At 38.5% G+C, this 17,402-nt stretch overlaps 1 protein-coding gene across 2 annotated transcripts in view; it reads left to right on the top strand.

Annotated features, from left to right (window-relative positions):
- The window catches only part of LOC105029374 (anoctamin-1), a 90,463-nt gene that overhangs the window by 40,462 nt on the left and 32,599 nt on the right, over window positions 1–17,402 (top strand). For both annotated transcript variants that reach the window (XM_010902697.4, XM_034288456.1), the window contains exons 11-16: window positions 3,862–3,996; window positions 5,757–5,917; window positions 6,106–6,188; window positions 7,305–7,316; window positions 9,280–9,360; window positions 9,843–9,926. In XM_010902697.4, the coding sequence (XP_010900999.2) occupies window positions 3,862–3,996; window positions 5,757–5,917; window positions 6,106–6,188; window positions 7,305–7,316; window positions 9,280–9,360; window positions 9,843–9,926 (556 nt within the window). The remainder of the gene's footprint in view (window positions 1–3,861; window positions 3,997–5,756; window positions 5,918–6,105; window positions 6,189–7,304; window positions 7,317–9,279; window positions 9,361–9,842; window positions 9,927–17,402) is intronic.

Genomic DNA, 17,402 nt, shown 5'->3' with positions numbered 1-17,402 from the left:
CAACGCCTCATCAGCTTCTACAAATCAGATGTATTGTCCAGGTTGTGATGGATATTTGTGTCAGATGGTGGTAATCACACAGGATGGCAGAACTTTATGGTAATCTTTTTGAGGCCTTTCTCCTTTCAAAGACCACTCCAACATAATCGTGTATGCAATAAGCCTGTATTGGCTGAGGCAAGATGAAAAAGTTCAACTTGTAACACTTAATTCTACCACTGACATACCAGGTAGTTAGATATACAGGTCAATTGAATTTTGTAAAAGCAACCTAAGTGGTTCAGTAAATGAAATCAGATACATTTGGTGTCTACTATTGTCTGATTAGCTTTGTTGACATCAGTCGAATAGAAATTGAGTCCACGTTTGTGCACTAAAAAACAATGGACCAGACTGTAGGTTTACATCCAAGGGGTTTAGGGTTAGGGTTAGATTAGCTCAGTATAGATACTGTACACATGATTGAATGAACAGAGATGACTGTTTTTGCATTGTTGCTCATCATACTTAAGATGATGTACAGCATGCTTAAACAGTGCAGTTAGGATGTACAATGACATTATGAAACTTAGAAACATAGTTGCCAAAAATACATTTATCAGATAAATGCCTGTATAGCAAAATAGCAACATAGCTTGCTGCTTGAGTCAAAGCAGAAAGGTAGCACATTTGACTATAAACAGATCATCTGATCACAAGACATTGGGTATGGACTCATCAATATAAAAACCTACAGTTGACAAGAGACATTCTAAAACCTTTTATTACATTTTTAGGCATAATAATATTGAATTACCCCATGCATGAAATGTGCTATTCAAATAAATAGCCTTGCCTTACACACTTGTTTGCTAATGTTAGGTAGCTACTTACTATTTTGAGAGCTGGCCATTGGGTCCCTCGGGCCTAGAATGTATTTTTCAGGTTATTTTTGGAATGTAAAAAGTCTCCAGCACCCAAAGACTTATGAGGGGGGTGAAATCCGGATGGTCAGCCACACATCTTGGAATGAGTTTAGCTTCATGGACTGGGCCACTCATGGGCCAATAAACTTGGGCATTAATAGTTCCCACTTGTTTATATGATAGCATTCTGTTTCAGTTGGCCTTAGATTGCATGCCGCACAACCACACAACCAACCTCTGGATATTCTGGGAAAGGGTTTGGGATTAACTGGTTCACTATTTCCCCCTCCTCAGCTGCTGTCCAAGCCTAGTTTGGTGAATTATTCCTCTGTATTCTTGTTCAAAAGAGTAAGGCTCTATCCTCATAAAAAAGTATTGTCCCTGGTCATATTCAGACATGATACATATGTATTTTCTTTTCTCTCTCAAGCAAATAAAGTTTGACTGTCTGAGGTGAATATCATCGACAAAATAGGTAACTTGCTTTCTAGCTAGCGAATATTAACTTCTGTTTACTGTGACGTATACACCTCCTCTTACCGAAATAATTTGTGGATTGATACGATTGTGAACCATACTAACCAGTAAACAAAGTACCAGTTTATTTGAAATGTAATCTTTAATTTGGGGAATACAACATTGTCATGTTCTTTGAGGTACACAACACCACTAGTCTTGCTTTGGAGTGTTTTGGAGTAGTTTTCCAATTGCAATGCCGCTTTGTTATAGTGGGATGCACCGTTTCCATTCATGAATTTGGACGATGCTAATGATGCTAAAGGGACAAAGCTGAATAATGGATTGTTTTAAAATATGACTAGGTGCCTTCAGGAACAACTCAGGGTAAGTGGACTTTTACCCAAATATGAATTTTGGGCAAACTCCTTTAAGTATAATTGTTTAATCACTCAGAGATGGGTCAGAGTGATTAAGTGATACGTTCCAAAATCTGTTTCTTGTCTGTCTGCTCGTCTGTCTCTACTGTCTCCCATCTCTCTTGTCTAATTGTCTGTGTCTATTCTTTCTTTCTTAGTCTGTCTCACATCTCTTTTGTCTGTCTGCTTGTCTGTCACTACTATCTGTCTCGTCTCTCTTGTCTGCCAGTCTGCTATTCGGTCACCACTGTCTGTTTATGCTCTCTCTTGTGTCTGTCTGCGGTCCCTCTTGTTTGTTTGTCTGCTTGTCTGTCTTTCATCTTTCTTGTCTGTCTGTATGCTTGTATGTCTCTACTGTCTGTCTCTCATCTCTCTTGTCTGTCTGCTTGTCTCTACTGACTGTCTCTTGTTTTTCCTGCCGGTCTGCTTTTTGGGCTCTACTGTCAGTTTCTGTCTGTCAGCTGTCCCTCTTGTTTGTCTGTCTGATTTTTTCTGTCTCTACATCTTGTCTGCTTGTCTGTCAATACTGTCTGTCTCCCATCTCTCCTGTCTGTCTGTCTGTTTGTCAGTCCCTATATTCTGTCTCTTGTCTCTCTTGTTTGTTTTTCTAATTATCTTTCTCTTATGTCTGTCTGTCTGCTTTACTGTCTCTACTGTCTGTCTCTCATGTCTCCTGTCTGTCTGCCTGTCTGCCTGTCTGCCTTCACTGTTTCTGTCTTGTTTCTCTTCTTTGTCTGTCTTTACTGTCTGTCTCTCATCTCTAGTGTCTGTCTGTTTGCATGTCTGACTCTAGTGTCTTTCTCTTGTCTGTCAGCTGTCCGTGTTGTTTGTCTTTTGGTTTATCGTCTTTCCTGTCTGTCTGTCTGCTTGACTGTCTCTAGTGTCTGTCTCTTGTCTGTCTTGTCTGTCTTTCTGCTTTTCTGTCTCTACTGTCTGCCTCTAATCTCTCTTGTCTGTCTGTCTGCTTTTCTGTGTCTACTGTGTCTTTCATCTCTTTTGTCTGCCTGTCTGCTTGTCTGTCTCATCTCTATTGTTTGTCTGTCTCTTATTGCTCTTGTTTGTCTGTATGCTTATCTGTCTCTCGTGTTTGTCTCTCATCTCTCGTGTCTTTTTCTGCTTTTTGGTCTCTCCCGTCTGTCTGTCTGCTTGTTTCTCTTCATTGTCTGTCTCTTGTTTTTCTTGCCTGTCTGTCTGCTTTTTGGTCTCTACTGTCAGTCTCTGTCTGTAAGCTGTCCCTCTTGTTTGTTGTATCTGTTTGTCTGTCTCTACTTCCTGTCTGCTTGTCTGTCTCTACTGTCTGACTTCCATCTCTCCTGTCTGTCTGTCTGCTTGTCAATCCCTATTTTCTGTATCTTGTCTCGTTTGTTTTTCTGCTTATCTTTCTCTTATGTATGTCTGTCTGCTTGACTGTCTTCACTGTTTCTGTCTTGTTTCTCTTGTTTGTCTGTCTCTACTGCCTGTCTCTCATCTCTAGTGTCTGTCTGTCTGCTTGACTGTCTCTAGTGTCTGTATCTCGCCTCTCCTGTTTGTTGGTCTGCTTGTCTGTCTCTACTGTCTGTCTTTCGTCTGTCTTGTCCATTCGTCAATCTGCTTGTCTGTCTCTACTATCTGTCTCTCTGTCTGCATGTCTGTTTCTACTGTCTGTCTTTGATCGCTCTTCTCTGTCTGTCTCTACTGTCTGTCTCTCATCTCTCTTGTCCTTCTATCTGCTTGTCTGTCTCTACTGTCTGTTTCTCATCTCTATTGTTTGTTTGTCCACTTGTCTGTCTCTCGTGTATGTCTCTCATCTCCCTTTTTTTCTGCTTTTTGGTCTCTACTGTATGTCTGGCTGCTCTTCCTCTTGTCTGCTTGTCTGTGTCTATTGTCTGTCTCATCTCTCTTAGTTTTTCTGTCTTTTTCTAGTGTCGATCTCTTGTCTCTCCTGCCTGTCTATCTGCTTGTCTGTTTATACTGTTCGTGGTTTGTCTCTTTTGTCTGTATGTCTGTGTTCTGTTCAAATTGCTGTTCTTTATTAACCCATACCTTTATTACCCATACATTTCACCTGTGTCTTGTTTATTATTACCTGTGGCTTGTAACAGGAAATATTTTGGGGAGGCAATCGGTCTGTACTTTGCCTGGATGGGAGTGTATACCCGTATGCTGGTCCCTCCATCTGTACTTGGGCTGGCTGTGTTCATCTACGGGATCCTCACTGTTGACACCAATGTGCCCAGGTACGCACACAAACACACCCACCCACATGCGCACACGCACATTCACATATGTCAGCTCTAAAGGAAGTCACGCTCTCAGGAAGTCACGTTCTGTCAAAGCCTGTGACTGTGTAATTAACCATTAGGCTTGAGGGGTGTCATGATAGTGGCCTCTTTGTTGTAGAATTTAAATGTATTGTTCTATGTTGATGCCTATCTTGTGTTGGTGAGAACAACCATTTAATGATGAGATGACACTGGAACACAACTGAGACTACATTGCTTCAACTTTCAATAAATAATTTCACGAATCTCTCTTTTGACTCGACTGGGTGCACTGTTATTATTTTAACCCTAACCCAAATAGCTTACATTACTTCATTTCAACTTAACCCTGCCTGTTATCTCAACACAACCCCAAGCACAACCCAAAAAAACGTACCTCAATGCCTCTAACCGTAATTCCAAACATATCAGTTTCATCTTATGCTCATAACACTTAATCCAAAAGATTGCCTAATAATTTAGATAGGAAAATTTTACTCTCCTTTTTCTGATTAAACCACATTTTCGGGATGTTTCCTATTCACATGTAAACACACACACACACATAAATACTATCCTTAGTCCCACTTCTTTTATCGACATGCCTTTGCTTAATTTCGCTGCATTGATTATTTTAGGCTGGTATCTCTATCTTTGGAGTTTTGGTTAGTATTTTTTTATTTGGGGTTTCTGGTTGGTGTAAGGCTGATCTATTTTTTTGCAGTGTTAGGCAGGTATATATTTGGTGTTTGTCTGGTATTTATTTCTTTGGTGTGTTAGACTGGTAACTATGTCTTTGGGTTTTTAGACTGGTATCTATTTATTTGGGGCTTTAGGTTCACACATGAACATTCCGGATGCTCTGATGTCTTTTGAGGTACTTTCAATGTACACTAGAATATTCCCTCTCATGTTCCATTCATAAGCATATACACTCATGTATCTATAACATTCAATACCCCTTCCCATTTTGTGCATTTTCCCAATCCTACTTCTCCTAGGTTGCTGCCAGTTTACTTTGTTACGTATATTTTTTATATTATCGCTTTACTTGCATATTATTGCCATAGTTGCCATATCTATATACCCATTGGCTGCTAGTTTTTCAGTACTCTTTTTTTTAATTGCTGCTACTGTAGTTTTACAGTGTTATGTATATTATTACTTTACTAATTGTTTGCTATATATTTTACTTATATCTTTTTCTTAACTCTTACTATGTAGGTGTCGGGTGCCATGTCATAATAATTTCATTGTGCAGGATGACGCTGTGTTGTTCGGTGCATTTTACAAATAAATGTAGGGGTTAGAACTTGTAATGTATATCTTTTTTAGATTTTCAGCTATCTATTTGGGGTTTTAGTCTAGTCTCGTTTATGTTTTTAGGCTGGTATCTTTTTGGTGTTTTCAGCTGGGTACTTGGTGATAACTGCAGATACAAATTAGATTTGATTAAGTGATGAGTTACTTTTTCCAATGACAACTTGCAGTTCCAATTACCATGAATTACTTTGGGTGTTTTTTGAATGTGATTACTTCACCTTGTGTCCACTGTGGAGTGTGATTATTGTTTGTGTGTTTCAGCCAGGAGACATGTAATGACAGTCTTAACTTCACCTTGTGTCCACTGTGGAGTGTGATTATTGTTTGTGTGTTTCAGCCAGGAGACATGTAATGACAGTCTTAACTTCACCTTGTGTCCACTGTGGAGTGTGATTATTGTTTTTGTGTTTCAGCCAGGAGACATGTAATGACAGTCTTAACTTCACCATGTGCCCACTGTGTGATGCTGTCTGTGACTACTGGAAGCTGAGTTCTGTGTGTTCGTTAACTCGAGCATCCTACCTGTTTGACAATGGAGCAACTACACTTTTTGCGATCTTCATGTCTCTCTGGGGTACATATAACCATCTAAAAGCCTTTACCTACCTACTAAGTGTCCCTTCATGGCATATAACACTACTAGCAACCTGCTGGAAGCTTTGACAATAAGGTCCTTTTAACATTGTTGAGGTGTGTATGTATGGTTTAATATTTGGTTGTGCATGCATGTGTGCATGTGTGTGTTCATGCGTTTGTTTATAGCTGCTTTTTTTCTGGAGCACTGGAAGAGGAGACAGATGTGTCTGAAACACGCCTGGGATCTGATCAGCTTAGAAGACGAGGAGGTAAGAACACACAAACACACGCACACAAACTCACACATGATGTGTTAATACACTGCAAAACATTTTGTTAATGGAACAATACAATTTCACTATTTTTGAGGAGCTGTTTGCTTGAAATTAGTGAAATAATCTGCCAATGAAACAAGACAAATTACACGATATTCAAGGCATATTTTCTAAAAACAAAAATTCTAGTCTGTTATGAAAAATGTGCCTTATTTTAAGGATGGTTAGAATCTTTAACCTGAAAACAAGTTAAATATACTTGATAATTTAACTTCATTCTGTGACCTAGCTCACACAGACCAGACTCTGACACACTGCCAGACAATATGTCGAATGGGAGTTCACGCTTCAGGGTTAAATTAAGCACTTATCTATCTGAATTATGACCCGCTTCAGTGTCTAATACAGAAATAATCTATCTGAATTATGACCCGCTTCAGTGTCTAATACAGAAATAATCTATCTGAATTATGACCCGTTTCAGTGTCTAATACAGAAATAATCTATCTGAATTATGACCCGCTTCAGTGTCTAATACAGAAATAATCTAGCTGAATTATGACCCACTTCAGTGTCTAATACAGAAGTAATCTAGCTGAATTATGACCTGCTTCAAGGTCAAATAAAGCATTTATTTAACTGAATTATGACCCGATTCAGGGTAAAATAAAACACTTATTTAACTGAATTATGACCCGCTTCAGGGTCTAATACAGCAATAATCTATCTGTGTCCACTTGATTAAACATGTAATCTTCATGGTAACCAGAGATGCTTTCTTAACTGCACAACTTCAAATTACCACAAAACACTTAAATTATTGCATTTTTGATGGCTTAAACAATTATTTTAGGAAAGGATTCTAAACGTAATGCAAATATACTCTGGTTTCAATATACTTATTAAATGAGAGCATGAATGCAATGGCTGATTCAGAAAAAACTTAGTATGTATGTTGCTTTTATCATTTGCCAATAGATATGCACATTTTGTTATCTTTCTCTGGTTGATATGTTATTATTTTAAATTTTTTCTCTGCTGGACATGTTAATGTTTTCTTTATCTGGTAGAGATGTTAATGTTGTCGTTATCTTTCCCTGCTTTCTGAAGGATCGAGTGCAGGTAGGAGTACTTCACATAGGCTGTGGTTTTTCAACTTGATAGTATTGTGCTGGTAATGTGATAGTATTGTGCAGTTTGACTAAAACACATATATTGGGGTTGACAGTGTTGTTCCAGTGTGAAGTGGTGTTCGCACATCTCCAGATCTGCAAAGCAATGTTGTACAGTTGTCCTTGTCCAATTTGTATTCCTAAAATGTTCACCAGGCACAACCAGAAAATGACTGGTCACCCCTACGAGCCTGGTTCCTCTCTGTTTCTTCCTTAGTTTCAACCCTTTTTAGGGGTTGAAAACCACTGTGCATTGACATTGTTGTTGCTTACTCATTGGGGTTTCAGGCTGGGTGTTGTGATTTTAAAAACTGCTGATGTAAAAACAGCTTTATAAATAAATTAGATCGATTGATCTAGAATATTTTTTTCTTTTATATGGAATTTGTTCTTACTATTACCTTATTTAGATTAGATTACATTGTTTTGTCATTGAACAGTACAAGTACAGTACAACAAAATGCAGTTATAGCATCTAACCAGAAGTGCAAATAGAAGAGGGCAGAAAATGTGCAAGTATTAAGTATATGTATATTACAAGTGGAATGTGCAGATGGAATGTGCATGAAGGTAAATGCAGTACAAATGGTAATACTAAATGTGCAATGAAGGCAAATGCAGTACAAATGGTAATACTAAATGTGCAATGTAGACAAATGCAGTACAAATTATAATACTAAATGTGCAATGAAGGCAAATAGAGGAGGGCAGAAAGTATTAGGTATAGTGGATGTTATAAGTGGGATAATGGTTGTTTGGGTACAAATGGACATTTCTAAATGGCATTCTAGATGTGCAACAAGGCAGATAAAGGATTAATGTAGTCGCACTAAGGTCCCTGAGATAGACGTGTGTGTAACAACTGTAATAATAATAATAATAATATATATACACAGCTCCGGAAAGGAATGAGACCATTTTTCTGTGTATATATACAGTACAGTCCAAAAGTTTGGACACACCTTCTCATTCAATGCGTTTTCTTTATTTTCATGACTATTTACATTGTAGATTCTCACTGAAGGCATCAAAACTATGAATGAACACATGTGGAATTATGTACTTAACAAAAACGTGTGAAATAACTGAAAACATGTCTTCAGGCCATACTTTGATTGCCTTCATTGATGGTTTCACACGTTTAATGAGGGGTAAATGCTTGGGGAGTAGGAACAGTGAGAGATGGTCAGATGGACCCAGGTGTGGGAGGGAAATGGCTTTGTAGGCCTCTGGAATGTTTGTCTAGTCTATTGTCTCCTCTGATGGGGCAGGAGACATTTTGGTGGAATTTGGGAAAAACTGTTTTCAGATTTGAATGGTTGAAATCCCTTGCAACCACAAAAACACCATCCGGGTGTTCCGTCTGCTGTTTGCTAATGGCAGCCAGCTGTTCTTTCATTGCTAGATTAGCATTAACATCCGGGGGTATGTAGACTGTAATAACAACAATGGATGTAAACTTCTGAGGCAAGTTAAAAGGCCTGCATCAAATCATCAGGTATTCCAAGTTGGTTGAGCAATTTCCTCAAAGAAACAGCATGTGAGTGTAGTGATGGCAGAACAAGGCTTCATTAGCATTATTTTTGCAGCTGAAAATTATGCCGGCTGCACTCAGATCTTCTTCAAAATAAAAGCCATCATTTGAAATGTACAAGGCAATATAGTTAACATTCTAGTCTGTAAAAAAGAACAGACAAGAACAACATTGGATACAGACATTAAACATGTAAAGACTAGATTGTTAACTATATTGCCTTAGATATTTTAATAATGCCTTTTATTTTGAAAAATAAAATCTGAGTTAGCACTGCTAGCATAATATCCTGCTGCTATAAGAACAGTAATGAAGCCTCGAATGGCCATTCGTGTGTTTGTGTTTGTGTGTCTACTCAGTGTATATGTTTTTTTCTCAGGACATTCCCAGGCCAGAGTATGATGCAATCCTTCAGGAGAAGAGAAGCAGTAAGAAGAGAGGAGAAAAAAGGAAGACTGAGGTACTTTACTTCCTCATCCTAAAATGTTATTTGGTGTTTGAGGAAGAGTGAGGTAATCAACTTCTTCCTTTTCAAATTTGATTTGTGCATTTGAGGAAGACTGGTATTTTCCTTATTTTCAAAGTTTAGTTGTTTGAAGAAGTGTGAGGAATTTAAATTCCTCATCCTCAAATTATGTTTGTGTTTGATGAAGACTGAGGTATTTTAATTCCTTGTTCTCAAATGTGATGAGTGTTAGAGGAATAATATTTCTGATTGAAATTGTAATCTTATGTATGAGGAAGAGGGAGGTATTTGACTAACTTCTTCAGTTTAAAAGTAGATTTGTGTGTTTGAGGAAGACTGAGGTATTTGACTTCCCCAAGGGTTCTAGTACACAGGTATGTATTGTAAAAGGTTACTGTGAAAGATTATTGACTCCTAAAGGACACTCCATTAATGTGCAGGTGCTTGTGTGTCTGTGTGCATTACATTAACTGCAGCTCGATGGAGTGGGTGATGGAGTGGGTGATGGAGTGGGTGATGGTGAAGGCGAGGAAGGGGAGAAGGACACAATGCTTTCAGAGGTAAAATTCAGGGATGGAGAAGATGTGTAGTTCTTGGACATTAATCTAGTTTACCCCTCCAAATTTTGAGAACTTAAAAAATCTGTTATGAATTAAACCATTAAGTATGATTTCCCCAGGACTTCCTGTGAGATGTGAATCAGAGGATGTCTCTGTCACGGTGGAAGGCAGGCAGAACACGATGCGTAGAGCGAGTAACACACAAAAATAACAAAAGGAGAGGCAAACTACTGACTGCGGCACAATACAACTGGCACAAACAATGATCCACAAACTGAATGACTGAAAGGGCTACTGTGATGGTAATTCCATCGGTCAGAACTCTTTAATAAGGAAGTACAGAGACGAAAGTCTCTAGGCACAAGTTAACCATTTTAATATTATTATTTGCAAATAAGAGAGACGCGTCAACCGCTTACAAACATAATTGTCCGAGGAGTCTCTAACTCAATACAGGTCAATTATCAGTATATAAGGGAGGAAAAGTGGTGTGGTAAGATGCTGCCCATCTGTCGTATGTCAATACAACTCATTCCCTTTGTTCTATCATGTCCTAAGTTTCAAACAAGTCACATGTTGTCCTCCCCATCTGGGTATCCTCCTCAACCCTTGAGGGGGACACAAAGCATCTGGACAACCTGCAGATAGGCAGATGATTAACCCTATAATCTACTGTTACCAATCTAGAATGCCCCCTAGGACAAATACCAGATCCCTCTCTAACACATTCATTTTCACATCCAAACAATGGGACTCAGTCCTTTAATCAGTAAGAATGCATTAGGTTTCAGAATTTCCACAACACTACTTAAATAGAGTCACCAATTAGAGACAACGTGGGGCAGTTGCCTCTAATTGGGGACAATCAAAAAGGCAGCGTAGAGATGCCTAGAGACACTTCTACGGCAGGCCCTGACTGTGGCCCCCAGGCACATAGAGATGTCTAGAGGCCCCCTGCCAGGACCAGACAGTTTTGATCTTTGACCAAATCTGCAAGGTTAAAATCCTGAATGGCACATGACAAGGAGGACAGAAAGATTTATAAAAAAATTTAATATACTTTTATAATATGCTTGGTGGAGCTTAATGCGTGTGAAAGCATAAGGATGTCTGTGAAAGCATATCAAAGTAATAACAGTAGAGCATCTACTACATGACTAAAATGTAAAATATACTGTTAAATCTTATAGTAAACCTATACTACTGAATTGAAGATGAAGCTGTAAATGCAGATACATACACACAGAAGGAAGCAAGCTTGTGTATGGTGTGCATGTGCATGGTGTGCCTAAGTGATGTGGGAAACTGGAGAGAGAGCACACCTGGTATTAACTTCCTGGTTGTTATGTATAGTACATTCTGATTACATAGGAAATTGTAGTCATTACATCAAACCGAGAGAAACTTTAAGCTACGTTGGCAGTGTGGACATGGATGTCTTTAGCGAATTACTGCACAATCAAAGATTTTGCAACTTTGAAAATGGAATATACTACCAAAAATGATTGTAAAAAGAGTATGTCAGATCTGAAAGGAACCCAAACGCAGACCAGATGAGTGCGGTGAAAATCAATTTAATATGAGAGGGTAGTCGTGGGCAAGCAGAGGTTCGGTACACGGGCGGTCGGCAGAGGTACAGACAGGGAGTAAGCAGAGCCAGAGATGGGGACAAGTCACACATGGTCAAGTCCAAGCAAGTCTCAAGTCTTAACCATCAAGTCTCGAGTCAAGTCTCAAGTCACAGTTCAGATAAATCAAGCAAGTCAAGTCAAGGGTTCACCCTAAGCAAGTCAAGTCGAGTCCTTATAAGTTTCAAGTCAAGTCAAGTCACAGTACTAAAGAGATGAACACACACACACACACACTGTCCTCGGTTTCTGACGTGCGCTCGGTGAGAAGCTCGATTTCAAAATCAAACACCGTTCCGTTTTTGGTTAGAATCCTGCTGCATCCATAGCAACGCGCTGTTTTTCATGGCAGCGGTCTGTTATCAAGAAATAACACGCATTCTGCACTGGAATTCAGCCAATCCATGTAATAAGGGCTAATAATAACAACCTTATAAACTAATTATTGTGACTGGAAAAACTGCCTAATATGTAATTACGCTGTAATTATTCTTGTCTGTATGAGTAAAAAAATTAAACTCTTCGAAATGTTTAGGTGCTAGTAATCACATCAGCGCCTCCATGTTAGCCTTTCATGCAGTAAAGTTAACTGTTATGGTGTAAGCACAATGCTTTTTAGTTTCCAAGCGCAGTCCACAAACACTTGAAAATGCGCACATTTAATACAGACATTATAGCCTACGTGTAATAATATACATGCCCGCTCATTTTAAGATGCCCATCAACATTAAAATTCAGGCTATGCCACTGTTATAGTCAAATTCCCTTACATCTATTTACCAGATGTATTCAGTAATGATAATGGTCACATTTCTAATAAGAAAAAAACTAACATAATATGCAACCAAGGCCAAATTATGACAAACAAAATATTAATTCATTACATTAGTAACTTAATCGTTATAGATCTTAGTGAAACTGAATATAAAGAGATTACTTTCTTACCTTTCCTTGTGGTTCTTAAAATGATGAATGAAATTTGACGTTGTTGCATATTTAGCATCTGGCCAATCTTTTTTTATTCACACGGTCCAGTTCAAAGTCCTTGTATCCAAACGATACTATTTGTGGAGCTCGACTAACGTTACTGTCTGCCATGTTTGGCGCGGTTTGAATTGTGCAGCGTTAAAGGCACTAAGCTGATTAGTGCTGCTGATGTCACAACATATAAAATAATTTTATTGCTGTTTGTTTATTATAAATTCAAGTCATTGTCAGTCTTCCACTTCAAGTCAAGTCTCAAGTAACTTGTTCTCAAGTCAAAGTCAAGTCAAGTCATTTTGATACTTTAATCAAGCAAGTCACAAGTCCTGAAAATTGTGACTCGAGTCAGACTCGAGTCAAGTCATGTGACTCGAGTCCCCCACCTCTGAGCAGAGCAGTCTTGGACAGGCAGGAGGTCGATACACGGGCTGGTGAAGGTTGTCAGGAAGATTCCTACAAGCACAGGGAAACAGGATTAGTGGGATCGACAAGCAAGTTATCTCAGGGATTTAGTTCTGAGCCGTGACACATACGGATGTGGATCAACGATCCGGCAGGGACGGGTCGTCAGGGCTCCTCAGATATACAGCCGGTGATGAGCCAAGAGGGAACAGGTGTGTGATTGGGTATAGGGAACAGCTGGTACCGGCTCTATTCAAAAGAGTGACGCCACGCCCCTTAATGCGTTGCCCTGACAACCTGGAGTAACCAAAACAGAGCACCTCAGGGGAGGGAGGACATGACAGAGTATGCTCACAGCATATGCTAATCAACAATGCTGAACAATACTGAACAATGTGAACAATGAAAAATGCTGAACAATACTGAACAATGCTGCACAATTAACATTACTGAACAACGCTGTAACAATGCTGCACAATTAACATTACTGAACAACGCTGTAACAATGAACAATACTGAACAATAAATAATATTGAACAATGCTAAACAATGAACAATGCTGAACAATGAACAATGCTGAACAATGAACAATACTGAACAATGAACAATACTGAACAATGAACAATACTGAACAATGAACAATGCTGAACAATGAACAATACTGAACAATGCTGAACAATGCTGAACAATGAACAATGCTGAACAATGAACAATGCTGAACAATGCTGAACAATGAACAATGCTGAAGAATGCTGAACAATGAATAATGCTGAACAATGAACAATACTGAACAATGCTGAACAATGAACAATGCTGAACAATGAACAATGCTGAACAATGAACAATACTGAACAATGAACAATACTGAACAATGAACAATACTGAACAATGAACAATACTGAACAATGCTGAACAATGAACAATGCTGAACAATGAACAATGCTGAACAATGCTGAACAATGAACAATGCTGAAGAATGCTGAACAATGAATAATGCTGAACAATGAACAATACTGAACAATGCTGAACAATGAACAATGCTGAACAATGAACAATACTGAACAATGCTGAACAATGAACAATGCTGAACAATGAACAATACTGAACAATGCTGAACAATGAACAATGCTGAACAATGAACAATACTGAACAATGCTGAACAATGAACAATGCTGAACAATACTGAACAATGCTTAACAATGAATAATGCTGCAACAATGAACAATACTGAAAAATATGCAAAAAGAATTTTTTTTATGAAAGATGCTAACAATCATGCTGACTGCATGCCTCTAATTGGGGACAATCAAAAAGGCACCGTAGAGATGCCTAGAGACAATGAACAATGTTGAACAATGAACAATGCTGAACAATGCTGCAACAATAAACGATACTGGAAAAATATGCAAAAAAATAAAAAATAAATGAAGGATGCTAACAATAATGCTGACTGCATGGATGGATGAGATCAAAGCAGCTTAACTTTCCCAGATTAGCCCTGATTAGACAAAAAAAAAAAGGAGAGGATTAGAGACTGACTTAACACCAATCCACATACAAATGCAAATGAAAAGACTTAGAAACATGCAAATCAAGATAACCTGTCAGTGAGATTCAAAGTTTAAATTAAGTGCTCATATTTGTCCCTATTTGTGTGAGCTGTGTAAGTTCTGAATACATGTCTGGCGAGTGTGGTGTGTGTATATGTGGTGTATGTGTTTGTTTGAATGTTTGAAGAGTGTTATGTAATGTTTGAAGATATTATAAATCTATTTAATCTAACTATAGGGTTAGGAGTGTGTGGTGTGGATGATATTATGAATCTTTTAATCTTAGAACTGTACATCTATACATCCTATAAACAATGTAATAATGTATCTGCATGAAACAGCATCAGAGAGTTGGGATCAGTCATTATTCACAGTAAAGATGTGATCAGCCATTGTTGGTAGGAGAGTTGGGGTCAGTAATTATTGGTAGAAGTGTTGGGATCAGCCATTATTGTTAGGACATTTGTCATCAGACATTATTGGTAGGAGAGTTGGGGTCAGTCAATATTGGTAGGAGAGTTGGGATCAGCCATTATTGCTAGGACATTTGTCATCAGACATTATTGGTAGGAGAGTTGGGGTCAGTCATTATTGCTAGGAGAGGTGGGATCAGCCATTATTGGTAGGAGAAGTGGGATCAGTCATTATTGGTAGGTGAGTTGGGATCAACCATTATTGGTAGGAGTGTTGGGATCAGTCATTATTGGTAGGAGAGTTGGGGTCAGTCATTATTGGTAGGAGAGTTGGGATCAGCCATTATTGCTAGGAGAGGTGGGATCAGTCATTATTGGTAGGAGAGGTGGGATCAGTCATTATTGCTAGGAGAGGTGGGATCAGTCATTATTGCTAGGAGAGGTGGGATCAGACATTATTGGTAGGAGAGTTGGGGTCAGTCATTATTGGTAGGAGAGGTGGGATCAGTCATTATTGCTAGGAGAGGTGGGATCAGTCATTATTGGTAGGAGAGTTGGGTGCAAAAAGTTATTTGTTATTATTGTTTGAATTATTTTCTGTGGATGTTAAAATGTTATAATAAACAAGTTATAATCAATGGATTTAACAGAGAGTTCAGTGAAATCATCAATAAAGTTTGCAGAGAATCATGGAGGTCTGTATTTCGTTAAAAACAAAATTTTGGGAGAACCTGTCTATGTAAAACAGAGGTATTCAAATAAAGAAAATTACCAAGTGTATTTTCTTTGCACTATCTGTCTCATTGAGGACAGTAGCACTACTATTTTCTTTTAGCCATGTTTAAGTGAGAAACAAATTCTAGGTTGTAGGATATTATAATGTAATTTACCAAGAATGATTTGTTGGCGATAGATCTGATATTAAGTAAAGTCAGCTTAATATAGACAATAGTGGTTTCTGGATTTAGTAGGTCGACATGTTACAGTTAACTGATTAGACAGGTTTAATTCATAAGTTGCATGCACTTGATTCCTTCTATTTCTAATCAACACAGGAATAGAGATACTGGGTCCCAGCTTGTACTCAAGACAGTCGGCATTGCTGTTTTTCACAATAGCAGGGACCCGATGTACATCACCAAGTATATTCTGTGCACTGTGAAGATAAAGGACAAGCTTATGGTTAAGATATTAAATCTTATATGTTCTAAATGATCTTTAAACATATAGTATAATATGAATTGTAATGTATTCTAGATGGTTGTAATTAAAGGGTATAGTATGTTATTACAAACCCGATTCCAAAAAAGTTGGGACACTTGACAATTGTGAATAAAAACAGAATGCAATGATGTGGAAGTTTCAAATTTCAATATTTTATTCAGAATACAACATAGATGACATATCAAATGTTTAAACTGAGAAACTTTATCACTTTAAGGGAAAAATAAGTTGATTTAAAATTTCATGGCATCAACACATCTGAAAAAAGTTGGGACAAGGCCATGTTTACCACTGTGTGGCATCCCCTCTTCCTTTTATAACAGACTGCAAACGTCTGGGGACTGAGGAGACCAGTTGCTCAAGTTTATGAATAGGAATGTTGTCCCATTCTTGTCTAATACAGGCTTCTAGTTGCTCAACTGTCTTAGGTCTTCTTTGTCGCAAGTTCCTCTTTATGATGCGCCAAATGTTTTCTATGGGTGAAAGATCTGGACTGCAGGCTGGCCATTTCAGTACCTGGGTCCTTCTTTTATGCAGCCATGACATTGTAAGTGATGCAGTATGTGGTCTGGCATTGTCATGTTGGAAAATGCAAGGTCTTCCCTGAAAGATACAATGTCTGGATGGGAGCATATGTTGTTCTAGAACTTGGATATAACTGTCAGCATTGATGGTGCCTTTCCAGATGTGTAGGCTGCCCATGCCACACGCACTCATGCAACCCCATGCCATCAGAGATGCAGGCTTCTGAACTGAGCGCTGATAACAACTTGGGTTGTCCTTGTCCTCTTTAGTCCGGATGACATGTGGTCCCAGTTTTCCAAAATGAACCTCAAATTTTGATTTGTCTGACCACAGAACACTCTTCCACTTTGCCACAGTCCATTTTAAATGATCCTTGGCCCAGAGAAACCGCCTGCGCTTCTGGATCCTGTTTAGATACGGCTTCTTTTTTGACCTATAGAGTTTTAGCCGGCAACAGCAAATGGCACGGTGGATTGTGTTCACCGACAATGTTTTCTGGAAGTATTCCTGAGCCTATGTTGTGATTTCCATTACAGTATCATTCCTGTATGTGATGCAGTGCCGTCTGAGGGCCCGAAGATCACGGGCATCCAGTATGGTTTTCCAGCCTTGACCCTTACGCATAGAGATTGTTCCAGATTCTCTGAATCTTTGGATGATATTATGTACTGTAGATGATGATAACTTCAAACTCTTTGCTATTTTTCTCTGAGAAACTCCTTTCTGATATTGCTCCACTATTTTTCTGTG

This window comes from Esox lucius, chromosome 19 (genome assembly GCF_011004845.1).
Source record: "Esox lucius isolate fEsoLuc1 chromosome 19, fEsoLuc1.pri, whole genome shotgun sequence".
NCBI lineage: Eukaryota > Metazoa > Chordata > Actinopteri > Esociformes > Esocidae > Esox > Esox lucius.
This window is presented reverse-complemented; position numbering and strand designations above follow the sequence as displayed.